Source organism: Meleagris gallopavo, chromosome 6 (assembly GCF_905368555.1).
Source record: "Meleagris gallopavo chromosome 6, MGAL_WU_HG_1.1, whole genome shotgun sequence".
Taxonomy (NCBI): Eukaryota; Metazoa; Chordata; class Aves; order Galliformes; family Phasianidae; genus Meleagris; species Meleagris gallopavo.
The window spans coordinates 35,826,934-35,850,958 of record NC_139409.1 but is presented as its reverse complement, the minus strand read 5'-3'; the positions used below and the strand labels follow the sequence as shown (position 1 = coordinate 35,850,958).

At 36.0% G+C, this 24,025-nt stretch overlaps 1 protein-coding gene across 3 annotated transcripts in view; it reads left to right on the top strand.

Moving 5' to 3' along the window:
• ZNF385D (zinc finger protein 385D) overlaps nt 1-24,025 on the top strand; it is a 389,701-nt gene that overhangs the window by 259,889 nt on the left and 105,787 nt on the right. For all 3 annotated transcript variants that reach the window (XM_085226335.1, XM_085226334.1, XM_085226336.1), the window contains one exon: nt 4,909-5,051. In XM_085226335.1, coding sequence (XP_085082461.1) covers nt 4,909-5,051 — 143 coding nt within the window. The remainder of the gene's footprint in view (nt 1-4,908; nt 5,052-24,025) is intronic.

Below are 24,025 nucleotides of genomic sequence, written 5' to 3'. Positions count from 1 at the left end.
TGGAACGTAACCGTACCCATAGCAATGAAGGAATGTAAAAATGAAAATGTAATTCTGGAGAGATTTTATTCTTTTTCCACTTGTTTTTTGTGGTGCTGATAGTGATTGAAGAACTACAAAAAGATTTAGATTAACGAGGTATGAATTTAGAGCTCCTGCCTAACTTCAAATTCCAACTGCATTATTAAAATTATCTGGACTATCTGTGTCTACAAAATTTGAACTGGATATTTCCTTAGATCTGATGATTGTTTTTCTGAAAACTAAACTTACAGTACAGCTTAAGAGATCTGAAAATGATAGCATGCAGGAAGAGAGGTTATGCAGAGAAAGATGTTGCATGTCTTTCTCAATAACCAAGTCACAAAATGTAGCAGTATGCAGTTGCCAGTTTGTTAAGCTGTACGTTAGGGCCTGTGAGAAACAGGATTCTGGATGTCCTTCCCCAGAAACTTCCTGAAAATGTTATTTGTTATTCCTTAGATATATATGAAAAAAGAATAATAAAAAGCCTTATTATGTCTGTCAATCTTAGGTTTTTCTTTTGTTTCCTTCGTGTATATTTTGTCTTTGTGCTTTTCTTAATTCAGATGTTCTGAGGCCTTACAGCTATGTATATGATTATGAATATCTGAGGGATTTTCCAAGTGAACTGAGCAGAAAAATTTGCATTAGAGGCTTTCCTATCAGAAAGTTATTTCAGCAAAGCATTTTTTTCCCCTCAGAACTACTTCTGTTATTGTTTGGATTTCTTTCTTTCTTTCGAGTTATGGGAAAAATATCTTTAAGATACTATTAGAATTTAGTATTTTTAAAGAAATTTGTTTCTTCTTTTTGGAATGACTTCTCATTTTGAAATCTATTTTCAGTTCCATAGTGAAACAATGTCTCTAAAGTCAAATACTGGGGAGGTATACAGTATTTATTCATATTCCAACAGAGAAAAAATCAGGTGTAAAATTGCAGAATTTCTTGTAGAATGGACAGTTTAAGGAAGAGCCTGCAGGAATTATATCTTTGCCTGAACATTTCTGTCCTCTTGGTTCAGACTGCAGGCAAGAAAGGTCTCATAGTGATGATGTTCATATCACCAATGGTTTCAGGAGAACCATTTGAGTCGATTACAGCACAGAGAGCATGAAATTCATGTTTTGTGTGTGGTTCTGTACAACAAATGCTGTTTGTACACACAACATAACAGTTGGTTGTTGGACTTTACTTACAATATCACTTCCTCTGACCAAGAGATTATCTTGCCTATATTGTCTGAAACTTTAAGAAACAAACTATTATTTCCAATTTGGTTAAACTGCTGAGCTAATTAGACTTTTAAGTTTTATAACTCCTGTACTTCTTACCACGGAAATTAAGATTAAAACACTGAAGTATTTTTCCAAATGTCTTGAATCCTCAGGATCCTTGAACTCTGAATGGGTTGGAAAGATTTGTTCTCTTTAGAAAGGTCTTAGACTATAACTAGCAAGATTAAATTTGTAAATTCTCACTGTATATTTCTATTTTAAGGAATTTTTGTGTGCTATTAATCAAATGCAACTTTAGACATGTATTGCCTTGCATTTTTGGGGGATTGTATTTCTCGAGTCATGCTCTGAATGCATGTCACTTCAGGCAGTGATGTCTTGGTGAAAATCAGGACACCAAACACAGTCTATGGACAAATCTGCATGATTTGGGATGGTATCAGTGCTTTTATGCTCCCACTGTTGCTGACAGGAAGTTTGTGAAGAGGTTGGCATTGAGCCATCCCTTGTTGTGATGATCAGCAGCATTTCAGCTGCACAAGGAAAGTTGTGGAAGTTCTTTTGTACAAGCTTATCATACACTACACCAGAAGAGTCAAAAGTAATCTCTGTAGTTCCTCACCTCAACCTGATGTTCATCAATATTCCATAATGAAGAAAGCACACAATACTTGCCCAAAAGTTATTTTCTAAGTGTGCTGTTGTCCCACATGGCACCTCCTAGTTATAAAGTGAATTCTCTTTGGAGTTTTACTGCACACCTACTTCTTTCCTCTCTGATTTGTTTTCATGGCTTTCTTGTTTTTCCTCTGTTGACAACATTTCTTCCCTTTATACTTCTGTCTTTACAATGAGAATTTTTCCACATTTGTTGTCCAAAAACTCATCTCACTGGGATTCTATTCCTCTCCATCTCTATTCTAATGAATTCAAAGGGAAGTATTTAAGATTGACATTCGTAAAAGTTGTGAAAAGGTTTTTCAGTTAAGTTGAGTCACAAAAGTGGCTGCCATTGATTCAGGTTTTTTCTTGCTGTTAACTGTGCTCTTGTTAAATGGAAAGAGAATCTAATTTCTGGTGCCATAAAAATTACTGTTACTTTTAAGTGAAAGGTCAAATATATCTGTCACATGTTCTATCATTAAAGGACAGTACTGAAAAATCAGAGAACAGCTGTGCTCCTGAACTTACTCATTTTCTGTGCCACCGTAACCAGGACTGGGGTAGACTTTAAACTGTTCCAGAGGATCTGAGCCCCAGCCAAGGTCTTGAAAAGCTGGCTGAATTATTCCTTTTAAATTGTGTTCTCGTCCCCAGATGACTTTTTGCAGCATTGGCTGGCAGTGGCAGGTGGGTGAGTGCCTAATCATGCAGCAGGGAAGAATCACAGGAAGAACTTTTCCATCTTTCATAGCGTGATATCTGAGAGTATGGGATAGCTGTTCCATTGCTTTAGGTAATCTGAATCTGCAAGGCTGGAACACTCTCCTTCGTAGCAATGAGATAACACACCCAAAGTGCTGTTTCCCCAAGCATAGGTGATATTTCTCAACCTAGTTTGCATTTACGTCTGTGAGTTGGAGGATATTTAATCAGCTTCAATTTCCTTGCTATTGTCAGGCAAATGCTCACCTTGGCAATTTCTTTGTGTTTCTGTACAATCTCACGTACAACCTAGAGACTTCTTAGTAAATTTTTTATCACTAGGAGCGACAGTTTCATTTTGTGATATGTAAACACTTCAAAAATACTTTTCCAGCAACTGAAAAAAGTCTTTACAGAAAGAGTAAGACTGGACTGTTCAATACCACCTTATCATCTTTCTGGCCTGTTTGTTTTATTTTTATGCCTTTTTTGTAATAATTCCATGGGAACTTAGCAATTGCTAAACCAGTGATGTTCTTGAAATACCTGATGCTTCTATGCTAGTTAGCCATGGAAAATAACACTGTTTTCTTTCTGCCATGGAAAATAACACTGTTTTCTTTTTGCTTTTCTGTTGTCTATGTTCTTTATCAACTGTACGCAAAGGGCTTGCCTTAGCACTCTTATACTGAGGTAAATAGACAAAAGATTTCAGAAATGACAGTTGCTCTTGAGGAAAAAACAGCATGAGGTTGGAGTGAACTTTAATCTAATGCCTTTGGTTTACTTGTGAGTAATGCTTTCCTTTCAATAGTCGGTAGTGAAATACTTTACAGATACATTGAAAGTTGGGGGAAAAAAATAATCACACACACGCATACACACACACTCACAAAAACAACAAGTAAGCAACAGCAACAAAACCAACCAAACAAACAAACAAAAAAGAAACAACTACTGTTGTTTCACTGTCTGTGAAAACTTGGCTTCTTGGCTCCCGTTGAATTTATACCTAGAAGTAGAACTGTGATGGTCTGCTACAACTGATTCATTAGATCTTGTGGTGTTAGTCCTCAAATAGAAGCAAGAAATTGCAACCCTTCTTAGCAGATTTTCTGACCAAATATGGAGAGATTCTGTATATCGCTCTGAGTACTTTAAGTTTGTGCTCTTAAAGAATGTATGCAGTTCATCTGATAGACTCCTTGTATGTTTGAAAGAAAAAAAAATAAAGGGTTTGCTGATCTTTCTTTCTGATGGCATATCTGCCTGTCTCTGTTCAATGAGTAGGGTAAAACTCCCTTTATGTTTTCTTTAATGTTTCTTATATACTTACCAGCAGGTTTTTACAGTCTGTTGCCTGCCTCTCAGATTAAAAGAACACTGGCATATTTTAACAGTTTCATTGGATCCAAGTAGTCTTTAATTAAAAGGAAATTAATATTTTGGAGTGCAACCAAAACATAGAAAGTACTGAAAGCAGAGGACAGGCTTGAACCATTTTGGCTTTCAGCTGCAAGGGGCAAATAAATAAGTAAAACAGTCCACAACAAACAAGCAGTGGCTTATTGGTATGCAAGAGTATTTCTTTAGTTTTTTTTGCATTTCAGGGGTATTTCTGTGCAATCTGAACCTACTCCAGCTTTTATGAGAGTAGAATGTGTTTGTCAGGAGCATTCAAAACCCCAAATTTTAGTGGCTGCTGAACTTGTGTTTTAGGTTTGTATTGATCAACTGTTAAGACAGCAAGGTAGGTTGCACTTGACAAGATTAAGCTTATTTGCCAAGGGTTTAATTAAATAAATCAAAAGTCTAGAAATGACGGCTTTTACTGAGCAAAACAACCTGTTGTTCTCCCTTTTCTTCTGTAGTAGTTTGGCTGAGGAGGGTTGAATAATGGTTATTGGGTAAAGCATTGAAATTGTAAGTGAATGAGACTAGCTGAGTTCTAAAATGAAGTCAGATGTACTGAGCTATTGTTTCAGATAGTTCAGGGAGATAAATGGTTTATTAGCTAATTTTAAATAAAAGATGTATACCTGCAGTTCCTGGCAAAAAATTATGACAGTCACTGCACTACAGTCACTGAGTCAGCTGCCCTCTTTCACAATAACGCAGTGATTTTTGTGGACAAATAAAAACGTATGTTTAATATTATTTTTATTAATGTACCATAAATGTATGGTTAATATTATTTTTTGTTTATTTTACTCTTGTATTTTTACTTAGTTATTATTATCATATTACTTGCTGAATGCCTTCTGTCTCTTTCGACATATAGGTGGTACATGCCAGAGCCCTGCTCTTCCAGCCCTAGTGCGTCCTCCTGCTCCACCTTTGCAGCCATCGCTGGATATTAAACCATTTCTCCCATTTCCTCTGGACACTGCAGCAGCAGTCAATCTCTTCCCCAACTTCAATGCAGTAAGTACAGTCCTAACAGTTACTGTCCACTTCAGTGAGCCATGGTTTCCATAGAAGGCTCAAAAGGGCATATAGTGGAGTTTTATGTACTCAGTTAAACCTGGAATATTCTCTCCCAGTATTGAGGGCCAAATAGCTCTTCCAGATACACTGGTAGACCATAAATTAGAGCCTAGCTGAGTGTTAGCCAGAAATAATGTAGAAGGAAAAAATGATATGATCCCAAGTGACATGCAGTAAACTTGCAGGCTATATCCAGTCCCAGGCCTTGTGTTTCCCGCTCTATTTTAGGATTTGCAGAGTTTCCCTAGCACACACTTTGCTAAGTGTAAAATTCTGAGTGACTTTACCTTCCATCTCCAACACATTTCCCAAGAAATATCTAAAATTTGCACATCAGAAGAGCAAAATTTACTTTTTTTTTTATAAAGATAAAACTGATTGGGTAATTCAAGCATGCTTAGAACAGCATTAGCTGGTATAAGAGCTATTTCATTGGCATACAATCTAGTGTATTTATTTTCAGATTAGAATATGTTATTTTTTACCCTTTAAATTAATGCAAGGTTAGATTATTCTTCAAGAATTTCTTAACTTAGTCATACTGGCTGTGAATATACATAGATTGCTCTGAAAGTCATGCCTCCTATTTATTTTCATGGAAACTATAAAAGATACAAAGAGCACAATAACACTGAGCAAATTCTCAGCTACAAAACAATATTTTTCAACATATTTACTGTCGTTAGCCTATTAGCGTATACGAGCTGAATGAGACACTTTCCATTTAATGGTGTGACAGCTGTTCATAGCTATCTAGAAAGTAGCTTGTCTTCCACTCCACTGTCACCACTACTGATGTGCACCACCCGCTGCTTCACCGTGTTCACATGCACAGTTAGATCACCATAAACATTCACCAAATGTCAGTGAATGTCAATGGGTGCTGCTTTCTCTATATGGAAAAATTCAGTTTCATATCTTCGCTTCATAAACACTTCCATGTCAGATACCATTCTGTCAGAGTGCCCCTCTGCAGCCATCTGTCACATGGCAACAAAATGTAATGGAATATTGGTGGGAAAGCTCAACCTCTACTGCCATACCACCCACATCTGCCTCTGATGATGTGGGCCAACATAATAGAATAGGAGGCACTATTTTGGAGGAGCTCTTGGCAAAATCTGATTATTACTTCAAACCATTCTTAAATTAATTTTGTCTTTATAAAATTATGCTACTTTTTAACTTCAAAGTGCCGAAGGATTACCTTTTTTCATTTACCTGTATTTTTTTATAGGGAAAAAAAAAAATAGGAATGTGTTTGCTTAACTACTCTGAGAGAGGGGTGGAAATTGCTATGCCAAAAAAATTCTAATTAACATATGAAAATCTAAAGCATCAGAATTAAGAGTAGTGAAAGAACACACCCATCCTAGAAATAAAAAGAATTAAATGTTAATTTCGTTACCTTTTATGGGTGTACATTTTGTAATTGAACTAATTGTGAAAAATATTCTGCAAGCAATTGACAGTACTAATAAGAATGAGAACCTATAAACTCTGAGTTCTGAAATGTTCGGAAGGAACGCATCAAAGAATTAATATTACAAAGAAAATATTTCCAATTTAAAAAAAAAGATAGGCATGTAGTATTTTTTTAACTAAGTTGAAACATTGATAACATTACAAATTAGAATTGTTTAGTATGCTTTAGATATTTTTCTTACCAATTTTGCTTTGTGATAATTGCCTATATTTAATGCCATAATCCAACTGAATTTTTATGGGTACTATACTAGAAATTCCTTTCTTTTCCAGGAGTTTCAGATGGCTTTGTGGTATGTTTAATTCTGCATAATTGAAATGGAATTTAATGATGAATTTAAGTAAATAATTGTTAATCTTGTGCTGTTCCAAAGAGTTGCAGTTTCTTCTTCTTATCAAGTTTGATATTCTACTATTGGTACCTTGGGGAAAAAGGGGGCGGGGTGTAATGTGTTTTGATATTGCTTTAGAAATACAAAGGTAAAAACTATCCCTATCGAAACCCTGTTATACTTGAACATCATCTTAGAAGTATCTCTTTACATATAAGTGCAGTAGTTAGACTTCAAAAGCTCCTCATCTCTTAAATTTTTCAGTAACCTGAGCCTAAGTTCCAAGGATAAGACTAGCAGCACTTTTTAACAATGTTCTGAAGTGCATTCCCATGTGAAGTGCTGCTTCCTGTGCTGTGTGGCCATCTGCCAAATTCACCTTTGCTGAGTCTGTCGGTCCCGAGTGAGGATGCTGTCATCTGAGCTGCTGTCACCTCCTCAGATTCTTTGCCTTGCAATGTGACCTTTGCCTTCTCATCATGTGTGCTGACATGCAGCATCACCCTTAGTGTTCCCATTTTCCTGCTGAACAGTACATTATTGAATGCTGCTATGTTTAGCTCATGTGCCAGAGCTAGTTAACAGCATCCTCCAAACATGTAGGCTAGTTAAGAAGTTCTGCATATTTCCAGAAATTCTTTCCAGGCTGACGAATCTTTGGGGATGCATCAGCTGCTGCTGGGCATTATCAGCCTAAGGAGAAGGTAACCCACGGGCCATATTAGACTTTAAACAGAATGTCTGGCAATGTCTTTAATTATGTGAGTGAGACAGAGAAGTGTTTAACCAAAAAATGATCTGCCCTTGAACAGTTGTAGCTGTTAATAATATTCTGTATTCGTTGACTTCACAGCTAAGTGGAGAAACTTTTGTCTTTTTTTGGCTAAATCAGATTAAGCAGGTGGTCAGTAAATGACCAGAACTCCAGAAACCTGAACTGGATGTTCTCTCTCATGTTGTGGATAGATGAGCTTTAGCTTGATTTGAAACATCAAGGCCATAGATAGTATGTTAGGAAATTGATTTCCTCTTTAATTTTCTGTATTTGTACATAAACTGATCTATTTGGCAGCATGTCTGAGCTATTTCCCAAGAAGCTAGAAAGAATTCCAGAGAAGGAATCCTAACTCGACTTGGAAGTTCAGTTGTAATTGGCATAGATATTTGGGCTAGTCAGCCCAAGTTTCTTGGAAAAAGGTAACAGAGAAAGACAATTTCTCCATTTATTCAAGTGGACAAAAACGCACAGAAGGCATCCACCCTATGACTCTACATTTGGATGAGGGAAGTAAACTTTGAAAGTTCCCATTCATTGCTGCAAACTATGAGGGGCTGGCTCAGCTGCATTTATATTTGGTTAGTTGAATCCGATATTAGGGACAGGCCATAAGATATTCACACGTGATAAATTCTACTCTGAAATTATATGACAGAAGTGCTGACATTGTATGTCTACAGAGAAATGTTCCTATTTATCAAGCATTTATACTAGCTTCTAATTATATATGAGGACACTGTTAAAGGACTTTGAGTATTCAGATGAGCTGGAAGCAGATATTAGGAGAAGTGAAAGCAATGTAATTTACTTACTCAATTTTTCATACCAATGGAGAGTCTTAGGGCATATATGCAAGACCTAATACAAAGAAATACTTCCTTAAGTGCATCACCAAAAATAATAATAAGGTGTTAAGTTTCATAACATTTTTCACTCTGGTTCAGTTTATTACAAATATAAAATTATTTTCTTTTTTACTTATGACTTTTGGTCCAGAGCAAGTTCAGTTTTTGGTGACTGTCTCTGAGGAAAGCATTCAGCAGTGATTTCTGTGAGGGCAAAAGCTTGCATCTAAGCAGAGAATAGAGGTGATAACATGGGCTTTGAAACCTTTCCAAATAATGTCTCTGGGCACCAAGGAGAGGGGAAAGTAAAAAGTGAATAGCTTGAGAAATGCAGTGTTAACCTGTGAAGTTTGAACCATTCAGTTTCATGAGGGAAATTATCTATTTATACAGGAAAGCTTAAAGCAAGCATACTCATTAACAATCTGGTTAGTTGAGCATTTGTAGATGCTACATTCTTAATTATGAAGCAAATGGTTACCCTTAAGTCCTATGTAAAAAAAAATTTTAACAACAGAGCTGTTTAAATTGAAAACAGCAAGCTGTTGTGCAGACCCTGAAGAATCACAAGTTCATTGCAAGTTTATCTGATATAAAAAGATGAATTAAGTGTATGAGATGTAAATAGATACAATTATAAATGAAAGAATCTGACTAAAAACAATCTTTATGTAGCTTTCTAAGATGTGTTCTGAAGGTCAGAGGACTAGAAAGTTATTTTCCTATTCTGACAAATGTTTGAGATCATCTAGCAAACATGCAGTTTAATTCTACCTTTTCAACTGCAAAGAGAAGTTTTAAGTCTATGTGTTTGTATGAACCAGTTCTTAGTGGTATGAAGCTTTTGCAATTAGGAATATGTATTTGAATATGTATTTGTGTGTGGTATTCTTGCTTGTGAGCCAAAGATTAGCTGCAAAAAATTCACAAAGCATCAAAGTCTAGAATCTAATTAAGTTGCAGGAAAACACTGATCTGAGTAGCTGGACTAATAGAAAATTTTCATCCTACTAAATGCTAGTATCAGTTCTAACTTACCTTCCTGCAGAAAAATAACTCACTCAATAAGATCTCAGTTGTACCTCTTTGTCTTCAAAGTCCATCATTCTCAAAGCACAGATGCATCATCAAATAGGTTTTACTTCAGCTATTAAGATCTCAGAATTATCTATTTCAGCACCTTGACAGACAGACTTTATGGTTTACAAATCCAGGATGTTACCAGATGGAAAACTTGGCAGTGCATTGCTCTCCTTACTTGTTTGTCCTTTGAAGGATATGCTAGCCATTTTCCTGGAAAAAATCTAGAAATATTATGTCATGTTTAGTAGATTATAATGACAGCAAGATCTGTAGTGGAAGAGGACAATAATGTAGAAGATCTGAATAAACACTTGTAAGTAGAAATAGTGATATAGCTTTAAAAGCTTCATACAAACTTCAGAATAAGGCTTGATCTCCTCTTTTTGCCAGTGGAAAACTTTACAAAGCAGCATCCTTAGGACAGAAATATGGTTGCATTCTTCACTATCAACTTATGACTTGGAAGAGCAGTAGTAATGCCAGAATTCTACTAAATGTTGATTGGAAAGTAATTGTTACTGTTTTTCCCATGATCCATCTGTAGGAATCCTTGTTCAGTCTCCTGATTTTTCTTGATGTTGTAAATCACTAGTCTCAGGTGCAATACTCCATGTATCACTTTTCTCTAATAGTGCTTTGCCATATGGGAAAAGAGCAGAGAACACTGGATGTTGACCTTGGATCAGAGCTCCTAAGGTAGTGCAGCTTGGGTTAGGATGCCAAAGTAGTTTGCTTTGCTTCCTGAAAACTAGCTTGTGAAACATCATAGCAACCTCCAGGGCAGTGCAAAGGCTGTGCTCTCTATTTGTAAAAGTGAAGCTTGTATCAGTAGGGAGAAATTATGGCTGGCTTGTTTCACTGGGAGCCACTTTTCTACATGCTCTGGCCTTGGTGTCAGGCTGTTCCTGTCCTGCTGTTAACCGCTGTTACCTCATGTGGAGCAGAGCTCCCCAGTTTTCTGGAAATGCAGTTTTGTCCTCTTGTGGCCAAACAACTAATAGAAGTGGACAATATTGGAAACCTGCTTATTGACATTTATTTCTGGGAAGAGTTACGCTAGGAAAAGTGGATAAAACTTGTCAAAAATCTGCCAGAAACTGTTTTTGAGATCTTTTCCTAAGGCTCTTACCCTGTGTAGGTTTTTATCTAGAAGAAAGATATGTTTTACAGAGCTGACAAGCCAATTTTCTGGATATTTTGAATAAGATGTAGCTTCTGATACTGAGGAATGGAGAAGAAATATGAAATATGTTGTATTTTTTCAAAAAAATTATCAGCATGAAATTTATAAAACACACATCCCACTCTTTAGTGTCTCTACAAAAGGACTTTAAGTTTTCTAACTTAATTGGAGGAACTTAATGAGACTTTTTTTTCCCTAATAGCATATAAAATCCTTTAAAGTTCAGTAGTGACGGCATGCTGTCAGAATGCAGTGTTTCCAGAAAGGAATAATCAGGACAATGCAGTGGACTCAGTTTCATGTGAGTCAAAATGGAATATTGTCTCTGTAGAAAAACTTGGCAGTAAAAATACAGTCTGTGCTGCTGATGAATTTAATATTATTTTAGTGAAAAGGACCTTCATCAGGTGGAGAATCGTACTGCACCAAATTGTTAATTTGTCAGGCAAACAGAGGGGTTTATTGCTTCTGGGGATATTCTTTGCATGGCTGCTCATTTACAGGTGTCAACAAACAAGGTTTTTGGCTTGCTCTTTTCCTTTACATAGCACTGCAATTGAGCTGTAAGGTATCTATAGTCTTCTTTATATCTCTATTGCTGTTTAGTCAAATATTTTTCAAAATATTACAAAAAAAAAAAAATAGTAGGTTGATTGCAAAAATAGTGTTTGGGTTCAGGAATTCTTTATTACAATAACACTTCCATCATTGGTCAAGCCATTTAATTAAGAATTCTGCAGGGGAAGAAGAATGAGTGAACACAATAAATTCTGGCAATTCAGAGTTTTTTATCCAGTGCTTGCAAAAGAGGAATGAGTCAACATCAGTATGAAATATTCAGTTATTTGAATTAGCTAGATTTATTTACTATACTTTTAAATCCTTAACCTATGCCCTGAAATTAAAGTTCTGATTCTCTGATGTAGAAGAAATGTTCACAGCTTGGGAAACGTGGTGAAATTAAGCTCTTTTTTTTTTTTTTTTTTCCATTTTTGAGTCAATGTAGGGTGCTTCCAGATCTCCAGGAATACCTTATCTTTCTGTTCCTCTATATACCCTATACTCTATGTGATGGACAGGGAACAGAGCTCATATTCTGGCTTTGCATAAATGAGTGTTCCTGCAGCCCTCAGGTAATGGTTGCCTGTGATTGCATGGCTGCGATTTCCCACTGCACTTCAGAGTGGCTGGAAAATCATGTCTCAGCTATCTAGCAGTGTGATTCCTCTTATTTTCTTTGGATTTGGTGCATGGGTAAGGAGCATCCTATTAAATCTAACCTTAATCTTTTTGCAAACTTCTTGAGATATTTATGGCTTCTTCCTGCAACTCTCACTTGGGACTTCTGCAACTTTGAACCAAGGCATCAACAAAGGTTTTGTTCTCTTTTTCTTAGGGTTATCTTACATTTTAGAAGCATTCCAGGCTCTGTTTTTCAGATTGCTTGCATTTCTTCACATCTTATTTGAACAGCTTTAGGATTATGTTCCAGTTAGAGAATTAGCAGCTTCCTATGCTTATGATGAGCAGCTGCCACCTGTTACCACACAGACAAAGCAATGTTGAGGGCTTACAGGAGTTTGCTCATGGGTATAAATGTATAGATACTATTAAAAAAATCCATTAAATCTTTTATTTTTATTTAAATTAAATTTGTATCAAGTGTGCTCCAGCCTTCTGTGATTGCTTTCAGTAGAAATCCGGGTTTCTAGGATGTGCATTCTCCTGGGAAAGCAAATTTTAAGATTACCTTAAAATAACCTGGGTTTTATGTAACCTCCCCTTGCTGAACATTATTATACCTATATTGGAACTCATCTCTGTAACTGTAATGTGTACATAAGTCATCTGACCATAGGAATTTCTGAATTGCTGTCCAGTTTTTGTGTCAATCAGTCAGCCATCTATGCTTCTGGTAAATCTATTAATTTATCCAGTTTATTTACTTCCAGCATGCTAGTATCACCTGTGTTTGGCCATCTGATGTTGTCTCAGCTGGCATTCAGCTATTTGGCTTCATTCAAGACTTGGTGTCTCAAGCGTAGTGTATAAGCATGTAACCATACTGTATCCATACACTTCATACAGGATGTTATGGAGTGCCAACTAGAAGACTTTTCGTGAGCATTGTTGTAGGCTTGTAATGATCTGGGTAAAGGACTGTGTACTCCCCTATTTACTATTCCACATTTTCTAAAAATGACATTTCTGTTTCATTTCCTTTTTTTTTGTTTGTTTTGTTTTGGTGTGGTTTTATTTATTTGTTTACAAAGCAGTTTCTTGTTATTGTTAAAGCAATGAAGATCTAAATATCTCACATATTTGTTTATTTATATTATGATTAGTAATATGAAGAAATAGACTGGTTTATCTCATCCCTTACACATTTGCTAGAGGGAACTGCACAGTGGGCTGAGGGATAACTTCTTGTCAGAAAGTCATGCTATCCAAGGCAAAGGCAATGGCAAAGCCTTTACTCGGGACTAAGAGTCTCTCAGGCTTTTCCTTTGCATGCAAAATATTATTATAAAGGAAATTACATGAAATGAATCTTCAGATTTGTCAAGTCTTGATGAGTAGAATTACTTAAATTTTATGAAGCATTTTGTAAACTGTTTAAAATAATGTTGATCTGTTGATGTTTATACCCTTTGTTTTAATAGCACTTAGATGAAAAAGATCAGTGATTATTTTATTCTGCAAATACTATAAAACTTGAATGGATTATATAATAATTCATAAAATCTACAGATTAAATATGGATGATTATTATCCTGTTTTTAAAAAGTTGCAATTAATGTGAAAATGAATTACTAGAATACATGATTAGATTACTGCAGTCTGAGGAGGACTAAAGGTGATAACTTTCTAAAAAATTATTATTACTGATAGACATTTGCTAAGATTTAAAATAAAATATGTACCTTTCCTGCCTTGGAAATGTTTGTGTAGCTAACCTAGAAACCCAGCTGAAAAAGTATTTTCTGATTTTAAGTTTTTATTGCTTGAGCAACCTTCAGTTTCTCTCCCTTAGAACTTTCAAAGATATCTGTTGAAAAAAGAATGAGCTTGCAAAACAGGTAAATTAACATGTTGTAAGCCTTCCTAAGCACAAATACCTCATTAAGTCCATATTCATAGCATGCAATAACATTTCTGCTGTTATTCAAGAATTTGTCAATTTGTCCTAGAACACACCTACTTTTATCCTTTATGACAATTGAAATCTTTGAGGCTCTTTCCCACTTCTAATCACAGTGATTTAGGCTAGTAAATGACACATGCTGAATTATACATTCATCTATCTGGAGTCATCTTATGATGCACTCTCTGATGTAGTATTTCTGTTATGTTTTGCATAATTTATTTTACAACTCCCCCTCCCCCGTTTTTTTTTTTTGTTTGTTTGTTTGTTTTAAAAAGAAAGAAAATCTCAAAATGTTTGTGTTGGACCTGTGCAGTAGATTGGAATATAGCATACCAAATCCTCATGCAGCTATTGTTTTTTCTCACATCTTTCCTTTGGCTGTACAGAATGCTTACAGTAATTCTGTGTAAACATCTGCATAGATTAAATTAGTGATCAAAACAATTCATAAATAATTGTTCAGAAGCCCGTATCTCTCAAAAAGGCAGTGTTTGTCTCTTTTAAGTACGTTGTTTTCCATAACATAGGAAAGTATCAAATTCTTACTATTTAAAAGACTATAAATGAATGGATTTCTGTTGTATTTTGTCAAATGTTAAATGTTTTCTGATGTCATGAGTAAAAAGTTTTGGATGACATATTACACTTTTTTTTTTTTTTAATCGCAAAGAATCCGAACTTTAAAATAAATTATTTAAATAAATTCTAAAACAATCGTGTTTAGAGTGCACTGTAAGAGCTATGTTAATGACTCACAAAGGTAGTCTATAACTGCATGAAAAATTGCAGATAAGAAAAAGATATATAGGAAGGAAACATTTGAAGTTACAGTTGGAGGTGGTGTAAAGCCTGCCGAAGAGCTGACCAGAAGCAGTTTCTTTCAGTAGTTTGCTACTGTGAAATTCCTAGGATGTTTGAATGGCAGAGACAGTGATCCTAACAAATAGACATCATGGCAAGAGCTTCGGCAGTCAAACAAAATAATTCTGTGAAGGAAATATTTGAAGAAAATTTTATAAAGGTCAGACGCAAACCTAGCCGTTCCTCGGACATTTGTTGAGAAGCCAGAATTTAGCCTTAATTTCCTCTTCTCCTAGACATATTTCACCAAGCTTATCATTAGTCCATCATGTCGATGCTGTATTAAAAATCCAGTGAATCATATCCACCATGCAAAGATATAAATTTGGTATTTTGAAAATAGCAAAGGAAAATGATTATTTTTTTTTTGTTCTTAAGCTAACCAGGTAAGTCAAGTAGTTGATCCGATTCATGAATAAACCTTAGATTTCAACACATAAAACTGCTACTGATATCTGAGGATGATTCAATGAGGTAACAAAAAAGCAGGATGAGTCAAAAGGATTGTCTTTCCCTTTATCTAACTGACAACTTAAGGAAGAACAGAATAACTGAGAATGCCTATACCTACACTTTCCAGACTCTGCCTTTAGAGGGGTGTATTTTAGGAAGTTCTTGAGCCAAATGTTTTGCCTTGGCATTTGATAGCCCTCCATTAGGTAATGTGCTGAAGTAGATTGAATCAGCAGGAAAGTTTGTTAATTTTAACTTTGAATGAGGCGACTTGAGTTTCCTGATTCACTTCTCTATATGGTGCCTAGTAAACTCAGAGAGAGAGATAGGAAAATTTCTTGGGCAACCTGAGTAGTAGTAAGAGATAGGAGTATGTGAACTATGGCTTGCTCTAAACAGTAGAAGTCTAAGAGTGATTTATACAGTGCTTTTCTTGTGGGAGCTGGAAGTGGATGAAGTCCATCACTTTATTCATATTTTGTTTAAAATTTACTGATTTTCTAATGGATCCAACCCTTTACATTATTGTTGTTCTAGGACTCAGATGACAAATACTAATCATAGGGACAATGCCTGAGTTAATTATAGCAGTGCACTCCTAAACAGCACTATTAGGTCTGGGAAGCAGTAAAAGCTGTTGTTGGAGTTAGGAAGTGACATGAGAGAGCAATGTCTAGGAGAGCAGCAACTGTGCACAGATGACTGCTGGTGGAAGGATTGGAATACGTAAGATGTATGCTGTTGGATATGGAAGTGAGTTGGGAGGAAGAACAGAAGGCTTCCAAGGGGACTTAACCATTTCGGACCCAGTATTTAAAAGATGCATTTGCCACATACATACTGACTCACTAATTGGAGAAACATTGCAAAACGACTTGAGGGTATCCAGTTTTGACTTGGAGTTCTTACGTCTTCATTTCTGTCAGGAACTATTCCTATCACTTTTAGTTCCTGCTTTTTTTAGGAAACAAAAAGTATCTCATGATACTTGTTGAAGCAAATTTATTATCTCAAAATCTATCATATTTATTTTTAATTTATCAAAACAGTACTTGTTTGAAACTTAATTTTATTTTTCATTTGAAATTTGAAATTAGAGAGAGAAATTACCTCGGTATTTAATGAAAATGTCTCAAACTAAACTAAGCCAGCATGAAATTAGTGAGTCTGTGCTTCTGAAATCAGGGAAAATCCTCAGATATCTAAAATGTCATAGTTTCACAGCTGTTTACTGTCTGTTCCTCAGTAAGCATTCCCTGATTATGAGGAATTGTTCTTAAATTTCCGTGCACATTTTTGGTTAAGCAAAGCAAGAAATAGAGGCAAAGTCTACCTCAGCAAATGCAGAGAGTATGCATGTATCCTCTGTTGTGTCATAAAAAAATGTTTCCTCTCTCTTCAAATAGGCTGTTTCTAGAATGCTTGTATCTGTTTCAGATGACCCTGATTTCACAAAATATGGATCTGAAAATTAACTTTTATTTTATTTGCTAGGATCCCAACATTCAGTAGACTGGGAAAAGCTATATTTCATTTAGAATTATGTCCTTTAGCTCTTTCTTCACAAACCAGTGTAACTTTTTCAAAAATCCTTCATTTTCTTTGTTAGAAACTGCTGTGATACAGCAACAATTTGGCACTTAAATTGATGCTGACCCTGAGAGTAAATAATTCTCTTTGGGAGTTGCTAAGTTTAGTCATTTGAGCAGCTCAGGTGAAAGTACAAACAAGCTAAATTCTATCGCTGATGGCATACAAATTAACTATTAATTTTCAGTGTAAAGAAGTAAGAGAATGCAGTCCCAATTTTGCAAAAATTTAGGTTTTTTTTTTTTTTTAAGTTTAATGAGAAAATAACATAACCTTAACCAAATCTGAACCTGAAAATACGTACTACAATGTGTAAAATGCATTAGGATTCTTATCCTTGCTTATTCATTCCTCTGATTTGATTAGTATCTCTGCTTCGCACTAACTGGACCTAGAGTACTGTAGGGTTTTATCTACATTTTTTAAAACAGCATTTCTATGGAATGGAAATTATCAGGAGGAAGGTTGTGAAGAAGAACTTGAACTTAGGTAATTAAACATCTCAAAAATTTACTAGACACACGATTAATCAGTAACACACACAAAAAAGCTACTTTGCACTGCAATAAATATTAGTGTGCAACATCTCTTAAATATGAGGAGGATTAACCATCATCTGCTTTGGTCTTAAGCTATCATTAGAGAACATTTAAGTCTTCAACCTACTCAGAGATTTAAAATGATTATGTAACCAGCAGGTTTTTAGACAGCTACTGCTTATACAATAAGTATGTAGTAGTGCATAGTAAGTATGCACTATTCTAGAATTCAGAGCTATGTTAGAAAATGATTGCCTTAGTAGGCTTTCTACATGATAGTATCAAAAGTCATTGATTTTGATTAGTTTTTCCTGTCTATTCATAGTGCATAATGAGAAAGAGACTCCAAATTTTTAACAATTTTATTCTGAGGAAGAACATTCTTGCTTATAGAGGTGATTCTTAAATGGCTTGGCAATCTTGTTGGATAAAAATTACCCATCTTACAGGTAGTAATTTCCAGGTAATTTTTGAACAAGGAAGTTCTGTATGGCAACAGGAGATTGTGGGTCACACTGGGAGCTTGGGGATTTAATTTGAATGCTGTTCATAAGCAGCACAAAGCTCAAGATTATGAACAAACCATGCATTTGTGGTTTTTTTTTTTGTTTGTTTGTTTTTTGTTTTTTTTGTCCTCATGTTATACGAGTTGTAATTAGCTTTTTTTAAAGTATTTCTTCCTCAAACTGGTAATGCAAATGCATGAAGAACAAAAGAATATCTATCTGTTCAAGTTTGTCTGATGATCTTAAACCTCAAAAAGTAAGTTTTAAAACACAACGTTAGTGCTTATTTTAGGTCAACTCACCCATCATTAATTTTACATACGAGATGTCAATTCTGAGTAACTTAAATTTGGTCTTAGTGTCCGTCTATTTTGTTACAAAGTTATTGCCACAAGCCCTTCATTCATATCTGTCCATTAAAATGGTTGCTTTCAGGAGCTTAATTTTAGATCTGCCTGAATAATTTTGTGGAGGAAATACCACTAAAATATTGGTATGTTACCTTCCGTTTGAATAGCTAAGTGGCAACATGAGAGTATGCTTAGACCATGACTGTGATCCAGTAACCCACAGATGTACAGCCTTTTGGCTTGCCTGGACTGCATTTAGTGAATAGAAATTGTCTTGGAACACATATACATAGGTTGCTCCAGAATCAATGCCTCATATATTTCCATGAAAACAACAGATAAAAAGAGCACAGTAATACTGTTTGATAGAACACATTATCATCTACAAAACATAGTTTTTCAACATAGTCACCACCATTAGCCATGCATTTTGCCAGCAATTAACAAGAGCCTGTATGTCATGCTCATAACAATCTGCACCAGTGAAGATAGCCCACTGTCAGTACTGCTGAAATGCACCATCCACCACTCACATTCACTGTTTGGTCTCCATAAACATTCAGCAAGTATTGGTGAATGTCAATGGGTACAATCTTTTCTGCATGGAGGAATTCAATTACACACCTTTTGCTTTATATGCACTTCCGTGTCAGACACCATTTTAACATGCTGTCCCCCTACTGCCACCTGACAATTAACAACAAAACGTAACAGAATACAGTTGGGAAGGTTCAGCCTCTGCTGCCATACCACCGATATCCACCTCTGATGTTCTGGGCCAACATAATAAAACAGGGGGCATTACTTTCAAATCAGCCCTCACAGAATATACAATATTGTTAATATATAAGTAATAAAACATTCTAATTTAAAATATTTTTCTTAAAACATATTAAAAACAAACAAAAATGGGAGAAAAATATCGAATATAGAATATTTGACCTTGTTTTTGTGAAGCTAACATACCAGTCTGGTTCGATGGCAGTGGTTACAATTCTTAGTGAAGTCTCAACGTGTTTGTCGGAGATTTTTTATGAAGTTTTACTCATGCAGTACTTCATCGTTGACAATAGTTGTTCAAAATGTGTGTACTGCCAGAAAGCAGTAACATGAATAAGTGATAGTGAATGGATTGTGAAGGATATTTTTCTCTGCTAAGACAAGGATTATGAAAGTCCAGTAAAGAGACATAATCAGATTTTTAAGTTCAATATCTGATTACAACTCTATACATCCCTTTTGAAAATGTGCAGTTCATGTATTTATGTCAACTGAAATGGTCTCACAAACATAAACTGATGATTTTCATTTTTATTTATTTATTTATTTATTTTCAGTCCTGAAACCCCGAACTGTGGGGTGCAGTAGACACTTGAAAGGGAGGAGATGCCAGAGAGACATAGACAGGCTTGAGCAGTGGGCCCAAGAAGACCTCATGAGGTTCAAAGGCAACCCCCACTACCAGTAGAAGCTGGGAGTTGAGAGGATTGAGCACAGCCCTGGTGAAAAGGACTTGGGGGTAATGGTGGATGGAAAGCTGGACATGAGCCAGCAATGTGGCCTTGCAGCCCAGAAAGACAAACATATCCTGGGCTGTATCTGAAGAAAGGACGAAGGAGTTGATCCTGCCCCTCTACTCTGTGCTGGTGAAGCCTCACTTGGAGTACTGCATCCAGCTGTGGAATCCTCAGCATGGGAGAGACATAGACCTGTTGGAGCACATCCAGAATAGGGCCACAAAAATGAACCTAGAGATGGAACACTTCTCCTATGAGGACAGGCTGAGAGAGCTGAAAAGAAAAGCCTGGAAAAGAAAAAGCTCCAGGGAGACTTGATAGTGACCCTTCAGTGTCTAAAGGGTGGTTGTAAGAAAAAAGTGGTCAGATTCTTTAGCAGGGTCTGTTGTGATTGGATGAGGGAAAATAATTTCAAACTTACAGAGGTGAGATTTAGACTGGATATAAGGAAGAAGTCTTTCGTAGTGAGGGTGGTGAAGCACTGGAACAGTTGCCCAGAAATATGGTGGAAGCCCTGCCACTGGAGACATTAAAGGTCAGGCTGGAGGGAAGTTTTGAGCACCCCGATCTAGCTGTGGATGTCCCTGTTCATTGGAAGGGGATTCGTCTAGATGACCTTTAAAGATGCTTTCCAGCATAAGGATTCTATGCTTCTATTATCAAATTCCTTTGTCAAAAAGGAAAGCATGGCTGCATATTCTTTGCTGTTCAGAGCTCTGTGTTCAGACAATGTATCAAAAAGCGTATAATTATTTGCCATCACTTGAGTCAGCGCTGCACAGCGCTGCCCTCCCCATGCCCTGATTTCAGCTGACACAGTGTTAATAGTGCACTGACAGTGTGGTTGCTGTTGAGCAATGGGAGCAAGCCCACGGCTGCTCCATGGGGAAAAGCTGCTTTCTTTAAATCACAAGGGGGGAGGGGAGGCTGCATGCAGGCTGCGTGTTGGACATGCTTGCAGTAACCTCTTAGATCGTAATTGCAAACAGGTTATTTACTAAATTTGTTTCTGTTTGTCATTGTTCAGTTTTCTGTTGAGCCCTTTGCTTGGAGCAGATGACTGCAATGTACTCATGACTCTTTTGGCATGGGCAACCTAAACAGGTTGGCAGAAATCCGTTAATTCAGCAAAATGAGCTGCTGCTAGTTCTGCAGATTGTTCATCCCCATCAGTTAATCACAATTATCAGGGCCTAGTCAAGTTTCTCCTGATTTTGGGAAAGCAATTTCTCCTTTTTAATGCTCCAGTCTACTTGCCATTTTTGTAATGAAGTGATAGTGCATTCATTCCCTTAAGGCTGTGTTTGCCTGCTTTGGTTTTTGTTCAGAAAATAAACTAATATTCACAAAAAGTTTAGAAAATGTAATGAGCCTGGAGAGTCCTACACGTAATAAAGTATAACAGACATCTGAACTGTCATAATGTTTTATGCTTTGATAGTATGTGCTTTTAAGTTACAAAATTTTATCCCATTCCTTCCAAACTTTACAAAAAAAATTGTTAATTCTGGACTTAACTATTATGACTGCTTGATACAAACACTAAATTTCTGTATTCATTATTATGCTGAAGGCAAAAGTATACCTCAGTCCCTAAGATATTTGTTTCTTTGCTTCATCCAGACAAACATATATATATATAGTGAGAGAGATAAATATATTTATGATTACTGTTAAGTCTTACTTTTATTTCTCAGATTTAATCTGTTTCTGTGAATTACCATGGTCTGGCTCTAGATGAATGCTTGAAAATATTGGATCACAGTTAAAAACCAAACATATAACACAAAACAAAACAAAACAGAAAATAACACCAACAACGAGGAAACTCTGCTGCAAAATTTTATCTGAAATGCTTTACTGTATGGATTTCACAGTCTTTCTACTAAAATTGAATAACTATCCCATTTATCTATACATTTTATGTTACATCTTCCTCAGAAGCATATGGTTCTAACTACTCAGCTTTTCTTAACTTATTATTCATGTATGATTTTGATGCCATCACTTTATCCCTGTTTATTGCAGGGGAGTTTGAGTAGATGGCCTTTAAAGGTCATGACCCTTCCAACTCTAAGGATTCTATGATTCTATGACTTTCTACTGGGTCCTCCTTAAGTAGGTGATTAATTAAAGGAAGTATTTGGAATACATTCGGATTTGTCTTTCTAATCAATTGTAAGTGTTTTAAACAAAGAATACAGTTGAATATTTTGATTTGTGAAAACAAACATCCTAATCAAACAGGTGCATATTAGACCTCAGGTTGTCATTTGTGTAAGGATTTAAAAGGCAAGATAGTAAACTCCCCTAAACTTAGTAGTAGATAGAACAGCAAAAAGGCCTCTGTAGACTTTCCTTATTATTGGCTGGAAAAAACTATAGTTATCGTGCGGAATAAGGAAAATGAATGTTGAAATAAATCACAGTATTTTTGTTTACATGAAGTTAGAAACTTAGTCATTAAACAGACTTATTTACTATAATAATGATGCCATTTAAAAGATCCGTGTTGAAAATTATGGTATTTGAATATGTTAGTAGGATCTGAGATATTTAATTTGAGACCAATCCAATATATAAAAGGATCATGAAAAACAAATCTCGCTTTTGATTTCCTTACCTCTACATGCTTAACAATTCAATCTTGTGTCATAGTAAGCTGTTCAACATCCAGTGTGGGAGGATATAACCAAGTCTTTTCGTGCAGAAATTGAACTTATATTGGATGATATGTATCTGACTTAAATTGATTCCTAAAAGCAAAATGCCTAGTGTGAAGCAACCATTTAGCTCTTTCCAGAGTTAAAGCATAAGAGCGCATAGCCACAGAGTGCAACTTATTCCATCTGAGATGCTTAGCTGTGATGACTTTAACCAACTGCAAGAATGGTTATCTCCCATAACTACAGCAGCAGCCTGGATGACTAGCTAGGTATCTAAATTATAGATTACTATAAGTACTGTAGAATCATAGAATAGTAGAATGGCTTGGGTTGGTAGGGAACCTAAGGATCAGTAAGTTCCAACCCCCCTGCCACAGGCAGAGCCAACAACATCCAGATCTCGTACTAAACTGGGTTGCCCAGGGCCCCATCTAATCTGGTCTTGAACACCTTCAGGGACAGAGCACCCACAGCCTCTCTGGGCAGGTTATTCCAGCATCTCACCACTCTTTCTGTAAAGAACTTCCCCCTAACGTAGTCACTATGCTGTCTTTAAATGCTTTATCTGAGGTAGCAAGTTGATACAGGATATTCCAATTGGCTATCAGGAACAATTTTTTTCCACAGTGAATGTTGTCATACAATAGACTACAATAGACTAGTTTGCCCAAGGAAGCTGTGGACTCTTCATTCAAGGTGTCTTGGTTTCACCTGAGATTATGTTAATAGAACAGCAGTGTTTTGGTTGTTGATGAATGGTGGGTGCACACCTGGAGCCAGAACACCTGGCCTGAATTAAGTAAGGGGGTTATTCTTTATCATGTGACATCACGCAGAAGGCTTTAAAGCTGTAGGGTGTTGGTCAGGAAATGAGCTGCTGCTTGGGAATTAGTTGGACATTAGTCAACTGGTGGTGAGACATTGTACTGCTAGCAATAGGTCATTTGGTGTGTAGTTGCATTATTCACTGGGCATCAGCTAATAAGTGGCAAGTACTTATCTATATGCAAATATATAATTATAATGGCATTTTTTTTCTCTTTTCCTTTTCAATCATAGTAAATAGTTTTTATTTCATCCCATAAGTGCTATTTCGTTTCCATTTCTCTCTCTCATCATCCCGCTAGTAGGGGAGAGTGAGTGAATGGTACTGCTGTTTAGCTGCCTGCTGTATTAAACACAGAGGTAATCAAAACTTCATTGAGTAGAACCCTGAATATGGGCCTGGCATGCTGCCTATAGGTGCTGTGTTTCAAACTAGGGAGCGCCAGTGGATGACATTCGGAAGCATATTTCAAATTAAATTATTGTTTGAATTCTAAAGGCATACAGTAAAGCAAAGAGATGAAGGCTACTGTATATATATATACAGTATATGTATATACGAAATAAGAACCTATTAAAGACACTGATGAAGAAACAAAGCAGGAAAAATACTATCTAGTCTCCAAGAGCAAAATTGGTAACAGAAATTTAGATATTGGACCAATAACGTAGCTTTCTTATATACAACTACTTTTCTTTTACTTTTTCCACTCACTCCCCTTCAATTTTTTCCAGAACACATAAATGAAA